General features: G+C 44.4%; 1 protein-coding gene across 1 annotated transcript in view; it reads left to right on the top strand.

Moving 5' to 3' along the window:
* Positions 1-9,320, top strand: part of hephl1b (hephaestin-like 1b) — a gene marked incomplete at its 5' end in the record, with an annotated part of 19,970 nt that extends 10,650 nt beyond the window's left edge. Inside the window, 10 exons of the mRNA XM_080833062.1 lie at positions 611-823; positions 1,773-1,998; positions 2,629-2,768; positions 3,607-3,729; positions 4,358-4,464; positions 5,434-5,653; positions 6,449-6,588; positions 7,673-7,835; positions 9,113-9,127; positions 9,243-9,320. Coding sequence (XP_080689188.1) covers positions 611-823; positions 1,773-1,998; positions 2,629-2,768; positions 3,607-3,729; positions 4,358-4,464; positions 5,434-5,653; positions 6,449-6,588; positions 7,673-7,835; positions 9,113-9,127; positions 9,243-9,313 — 1,418 coding nt within the window. The 3' untranslated portion in view covers positions 9,314-9,320. The remainder of the gene's footprint in view (positions 1-610; positions 824-1,772; positions 1,999-2,628; positions 2,769-3,606; positions 3,730-4,357; positions 4,465-5,433; positions 5,654-6,448; positions 6,589-7,672; positions 7,836-9,112; positions 9,128-9,242) is intronic.
* Positions 9,321-9,940: the final 620 nt, after the last annotated feature.

The following is a 9,940-nucleotide window of genomic DNA, read 5'->3' on the forward strand; positions in this document are numbered from 1 at the left end:
CATGAAAAATAAGCATGTTTTTGCAGTATTAAAGGTGTGCCCAGACGACCAATTCACATGGCACACACACACACACACAAGAGCAAGCTTGCAATGCAATAGTATAAGTATAGAAATGATTAGTAATATCAATTTTTATCATTTAACGTTTGATTCCTAATGTACCATTGATCTCCGCGGGCCAGTCAGGGACAGCCAAGGGGCCGCACTTTGCCCAGGTCTGATCTATAGTATTAAACATCTCTCTCCTGCTGTGCTGTGTGAAGAATCTATACATCTCAGCATGTTAATCAAATACAACTCATGGCATCAATTTGGGTAACTCTGGAGGTAAACCTTTTTCCCCCCCAGTCACAAAATGTCCCAAATGCTGTGGGTTAGAAAAATTAGACCTTTTTTATGTCAAACTAACTCCTGAAGATGATCTATTTTCACTTTGTATCACTTTACACGGGTGAGTTTACCATTACTACGTTTTTGTTGTTGTCATTGAACAGTGAATGCCTTTACTGTGTTTATGATTCTTTATTGGTTTTATTCCTTGTATTTTGTCATGTACTATTTATACACTGGATGAGACCCTGGTGTTTTGGTTTATTTCCTGATTGAGGGGTGAATGGCCTCTTGTACGGGAACCTTCGTGGCCTGGACATGTGTACGGGGGACCGTGTGACGTGGCACGTCATGGGACTGGGCACCGAGGGGGATATGCATGGCGTCCACTTCCAGGGAAACACGTTCCAGCTCATGGGAACCACTCGGGACACTCTCAGTGTCTTTCCACACACCACAGCCACTGTGTCCATGAAGCCAGACACAGCCGGTGAGCTGAAGACATGCACTCTCTCATCACATCTCTCTCTCTCTCTCTCTCTCGCTCTCTCTCTCGCCTACTCTTTCTCTCTCCTTCTCTTTCTTTCTCCCTCTATCTCTCTCTCCCTATTTCTCTCTCTCTATCTCTTCTCTCTCTCTCCCTCTCCCTTTTTCTCTCTCCCTCTATCTCTCTCTCTCTCCCTCTTTCTCTCTCCCTCTTTCTCTCTCCCTCTTTCTCTCTCTCTTTCTCTCTCTGTTCACAGGTTGGATACTCCCCCCCCCCCCCCCTCCCCCCCCCAGGGCCCACTGCTTTGAGTAAACGCCCCCCCTCCTGTCATCCCCCAGATGTTGCTGTTAGCATATAGACAACCAGAGTGAAATATGGACAACATGAAGGTGGGAGAGATTGTTGTTTTTCTGAGCCAATCTTGACCCTTCAAGAGGACCAGCTGATTGGGCAATAGGGGCGGGGCCTTGTTATTGTTTGTTTCCAACACAAGTCGAGTCTCAGCAAATTTTCCCCAGGCTGTGAACTCTTGCCTCATCTGTGCTGGAATTACATCAGTCCAGCACTAGACTAGACTAGATTCAGATTCAGATTGGCATTATTGGCATGACTGTAAATATAGATGTTATTGCCCAATGTAGAGGAAAACAAGGAAATCCCAAGGCCCAGTATAGTCCAACAACTAATTCAATTCAATTCAATTCAATTCAATTCAATTCAATTCAATTCAATTCAATTCAATTCAATTCAATTCAATTCAATTCAATTCAATTCAATTCAATTCAATTCAATTCAATTCAATTCAATTTAATTTCAATTCAATTCAATTCAATTAATGAACAAAATTACTTTCTTGGTTGGCCTATAAAATATCTGATAATTGTAGAAATTGTAGTAGTTTTTTTAAATAATGAATGGACTATACTGTATGGCTCTGCACGTTGCCTTGCAGGTGTGTTTGAGATGAGCTGCAGGGTGACGGGCCACTACGTCGGGGGTATGAGGCAGCTGTACCAGGTGCGGTGGTGTGGTCAGACGAGCAGCGCTGTGACGTCACCCCCCCCTGTCCTCCTCCGCCCTGCGGTCCAGTACTTCATCAGTGCGGAGGAGGTGGAGTGGGACTACGCCCCTGACCGCACCTGGCTGAAGCAGAAGACCAACACCAATCCAGATGATAGGTAGGAACCAAACAGTTAGTTCCAAACAGAATTGAACTGGTAGGAATTAAACAGGTCGGACGCTATAGGCCGCAAGTAGAATCAGAACAGAAGGGATGTGGAACCAAAACAGGTTAGTCACAAGAGTACCAGGTTCAAGATAGATAGATAGAAAAACAGACAGACAGATGGATGATTGATTGATTGATTGATTGATTGAGAGTGTATAGTGTTTGTCCTCAAAGGGAAATTGCAAGGTTTTTTTTTAAAATGGAGCAGGTAAGCCATTGTGGTACTCAGAGATGGTACCAAGAATCAGCTCTTGATGTCTGTGTCACTTTATAAGTAGTGCTGTGTAATGTTCTGATTGTCTTCACTGCTACTTTGGGTTGTCCAGCCCTAGTGGAATATATTAATGTGTTTATGTTTACCATGCAGCCCTAGTGGAATATATTAACTTGTTTATGTTTACCATGCAGCCCTAGTGGAATATATATTAATGTGTTTATGTTTACCATGCAGCCCTAGTGGAATATATTAACTTGTTTATGTTTACCCTGCAGCCCTAGTGGAATATATATTAATTTGTTTATGTTTACCTCTGCAGCCCTAGTGGAATATATATTCATTTGTTTATGTTTACCTCTGCAGCCCTGGGAATATATTCGTGGGACGGGGCGAGAACCGGATCGGCTCCAAGTACAAAAAGGCAGTGTACAGAGAGTACACAGACGCCTCCTTCAGAAGAGCCAAGCCTCGGCTGCCTGAGGAGACACACCTGGGGATATTAGGTGGCTGTATTCACCTGTTCAGTAGTTACTATGGTTACTATGGGGATTTTAGGTGTCTGTATTCACCTGTTCAGTAGTTACTATGGGGATTTTAGGTGACTGTATTCACCTGGAGCCAGTTTCCCGAACGCTAAAAAGGACTTGAAATCGGTCGTAAGAGGGATATTGCAGAGCGGTTTCCCGACGCCGCACTTACGGCAATGATGAGTATATGATGTCGCCAAAATCCACGTAGGCCGTTAAGATACGTCGTTATCGGGAAACGAGGCCCTGTTCAGTAGTTGCTATGGGGATTTTAGGTGGCTGTATTCACCTGTTCAGTAGTTACTATGGGGATTTAAGGTGGCTGTATTCACCTGTTCAGTAGTTACTATGGGGATTTTGTGTGGCTGTATTCACCTGTTCAGTAGTTGCTATGGGGATTTTAGGTGGCTGTATTCACCTGTTCAGTAGTTACTATGGGGATTTAAGGTGGCTGTATTCACCTGTTCAGTAGTTACTATGGGGATTTTGGGTGACTGTATTCACCTTTTCACGCCTCCCGACCATCGGTTTCATATGTGTGCGGTTCACTATTTTACCTTTGATTTATTCAAAGTATAGCACTACAACAATGAAAAGAATACTTCTCCTGTGCTATCTACAGGCATTACATACGTATGTATATCCAGCCATAGGTTGTGTGTGTGTGTGTAGAATAGAAAAGCCTTAATTGTCCTTGTATTTGCATATTAATGTGTGTGTGTGTGTGTGTGTGTGTGTGTGTGTGTGTGTGTGTGTGTGTGTGTGTGTGTGTGTGTGTGTGTGTGTGCGTGTGCGCGCGTGCGTGTCTGTGTAGGTCCTGTAATCAAAGCTGAAGTTGGAGAGCAGATTTTGATCACTTTTAAGAACCTGGCAAGCAGACCATTTAATCTATATGGCCATGGAGTTGGAACGATGCAGCAAACACCTGTCCAGCCAGGTCAGTAGATTACAAACACCTGTCCAGCCAGGTCAGTTGATAACAAACACCACCAGTCAGGTCAGTAGTAACAAACACCACCAGCCAGGTCAGTTGATCACAAACACCACCAGTCAGGTCAGTTGATTACAAACACCACCAGTCAGGTCAGTAGTTACACTGCAAAAAATGACCCTCTAGATTTAAGACAAATAATTACATATTTAAGCAGGATTTTGCTTAAAACAAGCAAATTTGGCTGCCAGTGCGTTAAGCAAATTTGGCTTGTTAAGATTTCTTAAAATAAGTAATATTTGCTTGAAATAGGTACAAATAACCTTACCAAGAAAGCACTAGGTAAGTACAATTTAGCTAGAAACAAGACCAACTAGATTTTTCATCTCAATATAAGAGTAATAACACTAGGTTAGAAAAGCATTTTTTGCAGTGTACAAACACCTGTCCAGCCAGGTCAGTTGATAACAAACACCACCAGTCAGGTCAGTAGTTACAGACACCACCAGTCTGGTCAGTAGGTTACAAACACCTGTCCAGCCAGGTCAGTAGAATACCAAAAAGTAAATTACAGATAAACGTTCTTCATTTCTGTGCATAAAGTGCATCTGACTAATGTTTTTATGTTGCTAAGGTGAAACGAGGAATATCCAGTGGAATGTTCTGGAAAGAGCTGGACCAGGAAAGTCCGATCCCGACTGCATCACGTATGCCTACTATTCCACAGCTGATCTTATGAAGGTAAAGCAAAACGATTTAAGTCTTTCAAAAGTTTCCCTGTAAAATAGCGTGTCCCTTATTTATGAATTTCTCACCTTTCCATCTTTCTATCAATTCTTTCATTAATTCATTAATTCTCTTTCATTCATCTATCCATCCTTCCATCCATCCATCCCTCTATCCCTCCACCTCTCCCTCCATCCATCCATCCCTCCATCTATCCATCCCTCCATCCATCCATCCATCCGTCCCTCCATCTATCCATCCATCCATCAATACACCTCTCCCTCCATCCCTCCATCCCTGCACCTCTCCCTCCATCTATCCATCCCTCCATCCATCCATCCATCCCTCCATCCCTCCACCTCTCCCTCCATCTATCCATCCCTCCATCTATCCTTCCTTCCCTCCATCTATCCATCCCTCCATCTATCCATCCCTCCATCCATCCATCCATCCCTCCACCTCTCCCTCCATCTATCCATCCCTCCATCTATCCATCCCTCCATCCCTCCACCTCTCCCTCCATCTATCCATCCCTCCATCCATCCATCATCCCTCCACCTCTCCCTCCATCTATCCATCTATCCATCCATCCATCCCTCCATCCCTCCACCTCTCCCTCCATCTATCCATCCCTCCATCTATCCTTCCTTCCCTCCATCTATCCATCCCTCCATCCATCCATCCCTCCATCCCTCCACCTCTCCCTCCATCTATCCATCCCTCCATCCATCCATCATCCCTCCACCTCTCCCTCCATCTATCCATCTATCCATCCATCCATCCATCCCTCCATCCCTCCATCCCTCCACCTCTCCCTCCATCTATCCATCCCTCCATCTATCCTTCCTTCCCTCCATCTATCCATCCCTCCATCCATCCATCCCTCCATCCATCCATCCCTCCATCCCTCCACCTCTCCCTTCATCTATCCATCCCTCCATCCCTCCACCTCTCCACCTCTCCTTCCATCCTTCTCTGCTGCAGGACACGGCGAGTGGTCTGATTGGTCCTCTGGTGATCTGCAGGCGGGGGGTGCTGACCGTGGGCCGTCGGCAGAGGGACGTTGCTCGGGAGTTTGCACTCCTCTTCATGGTGTTCGATGAGAACCAGTCCTGGTACCTGGAGGACAACATCCAGACGTACCTGGGCACGGCAGACGTCCCTGTGGAGGACGGAGACTTCCAGGAGAGCAACATGATGCATGGTTAGCTATTTCTCTTTTAAACTGTTTTAAGGGTTTTATGACTTTTATTCCTTTTATCATGATTTTAGAAATCCAAGAAGCCTATCAGAACACCAGGTTCTGATACGATGTTGATCTTTATATTTATCTTTCACTCCATGTATTGCTCCTGCTGCTTGCCTTTATTGATTTTATGTAAAGCACTTTGAATTGCAACTTTTGTATGAAATGTGCTATTTAAATAAAGTCTTACTTACTAGCAGCAGATTAGCGGAGAGGAGCTCATGGAAGAGTGGGTAGGTCTGAGGAGTGGCCGTGTGTATTTCAGGAGAAGGTTGCCCGTTCGTCGACAGCATCACTGGGCCATCACACCTGTTAATCACTAATGAAAGTCTCAAGGATCTGTGTTGACTGTTAGCAGATGTTTTACGGAATGACCAATGATGGCAATTTATTTGGGGGCGCAAAGGAAGGCCCCGTCCAGCCCACTGAGCTAGCCAAGAAATACAGTGCCAGTCAAAAGTTTGGACACACTGTCGCTTTTTTTGAGAAGTTTTTTTTTTCTTTTGTCATTTTCTACATGCTAGATAGAACATAATTCCATATGTGTTCTTTCGTAGTTTAAACTTCTTTAAAGTTTATCTAATCTGCAATGTAGAAAAAAATAAAAGTAAAGAAAACACTCAAATTAACTTTTGACTGGTACTGTACACTGCCTCTGCCAGCCCTGTTGAAACTACTGCTAATCACCATCATCATTGCGATCGTCATGGTCACAGCTTGTGTTCCGTTTTGTCCTGTCCCGTCCAATGACAGGGATCAATGGTAGAGTGTATGGCAATGCGCGCGGCATCACCATGGCGACGGGGGAGAAGGTGCAGTGGTATCTCATTGGAATGGGCAACGAGGTGGACATCCACACGGTCCACTTCCACGGAGAGACCTTCACCTACAAGGTACCCGTCCGCCCAGATACAGATGTTCATTTACCTGAGTTACCTGAGTTACCTGAGTTACCTGAGTTACCTGAGTTACTGTACCTGAGTACCTCTGTTTAAAGCAGCAATACGGAGTTCTGATCCAAAAACTAGTAAGCTGCCTACCTCAAAGGCATGTAAAAAACCTTGCAAACACCACCAACAGCCCAGCTGACACTGATAGAAGCTTGCCAACACACTAACTGGTGTCTTTTGGCAGTTTAGCTGGCAACGTCATGCATCTGAAAGCTTTTCTTCCATTTTTGCAGGGTGTACCAGCCCGTTACACAGAACCAATAGGGCATATCCTTGATAGCTAGTGGGGAAGACACAGGTGTTTTTCTGTCCTTCACATGACCATATGCTATCAAAATGCATTTGAGGATGGTACCAAAACTAGTTGCCTATATAACCATACCTTAAAAAGTGTCAAATTGTCTCATAGTGTTACTTTGAAGGACTAGCTCACTAAAAAATGGCATTCTGTGCTTTTCCACTCAACCTTATGTTAGTAGTCACCCCACAAATTGTATTTGGCAAAACTGACTATCAGAAAAGCTATTGTAGTGAGGAAGAGGAGCTATGGTCTGTGTTGTCTAACATCTTTTGGGCCTCACATGACCATACAGGGTTATAGAAGGACAAGGGCATACTAACACTGCCGTTATTTTTGATGTGCTATCCCAAAATCACTTCACAGCCCCTGGAAACATTAAGAAAATGTTTCTCTTTTAAAGACAAACATTACACTTCTTAATCGTTCAAGTCAAAACACCAATCTGACTAAAATGGTTGCTTCCTGCCAACACAAGGTCAGTGGATGAGCAGGCCTGGTGGAACCATGAGCGACAGTGGTATAGTCGTTTAGTAATCAGAAGGTTGCTAGTTCGATTCCCTGTTGAAGTATCCTTGAGCAAGACACTGAACCCCTAATTGCTCCTGATGTGCAGTGTGCCATCAGTGTAAATGTAAAATGTGTATACATCCTTGTAAGATGCTTTGGATAAAAGCGTCTGCTAAATGATGAATTGTAAATGTAAATAATGAGTCTATATTTTAACAGAGGGCACAGACCCACCGTGCTGATGTCTATGACCTGTTCCCGGGGACAACCCAGACCGTAGAGATGGTGGCAGGGAACATAGGCACGTGGCTTATGCACTGCCATGTAGCAGACCACATACACGCTGGCATGGAGACTACGTTTACAATCACAGAACGCCCAGGTAGCATTTCATTTTTTACGCTCCCGGCTGTCTCATTGGTCAAATATGTAGTCTCAACAATTGTAGTTGCAGATGCTTTATTTAAAATGTTTTTGAATAATTTCGCTGTTGTGTTACTCCCAAACAGCACAATCAGAGAGGCAGTCCATGCTGTCATCTGACTTAGAATACTAGATAGATTGAGTACCCTCCCCCCCCCCCCACCCCCGTTATGTACGTGAATGAGAGTGTCTGTGCATTGAGCAGACTGTGGCTCTTCTCTCGCGTTGCTGCCAAGCACGTCATGGATTCCATACACGAGTACAGGGCCACACGTGTCAGCTGGGGCAAGTTGGAGTCAACTGGGGCAAGGAAACACATGTTTGCCACCTAGCTGCTACTGACCTGATTCAGCTGGAGATGACAGAACTGTACCACACGTGCCCTGGCTCAACATCCCCCCCCTCCAACACACACACACACACACACACACACACACACACACACACACACACACACACACACACACACACACACACAGACTAGTTTTTGATGTTGGAAGTCTCTAGCTCACAGTCACTGGGCCACACGTGCCGGTTGGGGCAAGTTGGAGTCGGCTGGGGCAAGGAAACACATGTTTGCCACCTAGCTGCTACTGACCTGATTCAGCTGGACATGACAGAACTGTACCACATGTGCCCTGGCTCAACCGCCCCCCCCCCCCCCCGCCCCCCCTCCAACACACACACACACACACACTGTTGGCCCTGGTCTAGATATCCTGTCCAACATTGTCCAACAACCCCCCCCCCCCCCCCCCCTCCAACACACACACACACACACACACACACACACAAAGACTAGTTTTTGATGTTGGAAGTCTCTAGCTCACACTCACTGCCTTACCTGATGTAATTTGCATAGTCTTTGTCTTGGTCATTACAGCTCCTGTCAGGCTTCCTAGCACAGTTTACACTTATAATCATCACAGGACCAATCAGGAGTGGCCATGATCACTTATAATCACCACAGGACCAAAAAGGAGTCACCATGATCACTTATAATCACCACAGGACCAAACAGGAGTCGCCATGATCACTTATAATCACCACAGGACCAAAAAGGAGTCACCATGATCACTTTTAATCACCACAAACAGGAATCGTTTAGGGGAGTGTTTGTGCAGATATCTCACAATGACAATGATCTCAAGTTTAGGGTAGAAAATGCATTCATCTGAAAAATCTTATCGGACGAGTTAAGAGTTTTTCTTACATAATGTGTGCTTTCTTTTACAGGTGGGAACACAAACGGTAAGAAACCCATTAAGTGTTTTTTTTCTTCTTTTCATTGCTTCTTGAGTAACTGGATCCGAGTGGTTTATATTCAATCAGATACCTCCTCACTGACCGGGCTGTTCTCCCACAGGTGCTCCGAAGAAAGACTGGCCTCTCCTGACCGTGCTCACTGTCTGCCTTACCCTGTCTCTTCTTCTCTGACCCCGACCGATCCTCTTCTCTGCGATAGTTGTGACAGATCGACCATATGTTTGTATTTTGAAATGAGACGTAATTCACATTTGTGAGTGAGCTCAGTAAGAATGTAGGGATGGTGTTTTCTACTGTGTCCAAAAATTGTTCAGTGTATGCTGTGAAATGAGACACTGAACATACAGTACATTGTGTATATCATATAAGAAGTCATTTACACGTGTGAGGTTATTTAGTAAGAATTGATATTTTTATAGTGTTCCCTGAATAATAATGATATGTGTACTTTAAATGAAGACATTGGCTTAGTGTTTGAATTTTTTTTCTGTACTGTATATCACTGATGCACTGTGCAAAGAGACTGCAAAGATGTGTTACATTTATGTCCAGGAATTATGCTGTGCACTATCAAAATAAACCATAGATTATTTGTTTGGATATATGAATGAACAACTGTATTTGGTGTCGTTATTTGCTTTGCTAAACGGTCCGGTTTCTGCTTAGAATAGCGAGCGCTCATAAATGTTTGTAAACTGACCAGTAGAAAATGGACGTAACGTATGCGTTAGTTTGCTCCAAAACGTGCTTTTTCTATGCTGGAATGTCATCGTCGTTTCAAAGCGGTCATTTCAGCTT

Source organism: Sprattus sprattus, assembly GCF_963457725.1.
Source record: "Sprattus sprattus genome assembly, chromosome: 1".
Lineage (NCBI taxonomy): Eukaryota > Metazoa > Chordata > Actinopteri > Clupeiformes > Clupeidae > Sprattus > Sprattus sprattus.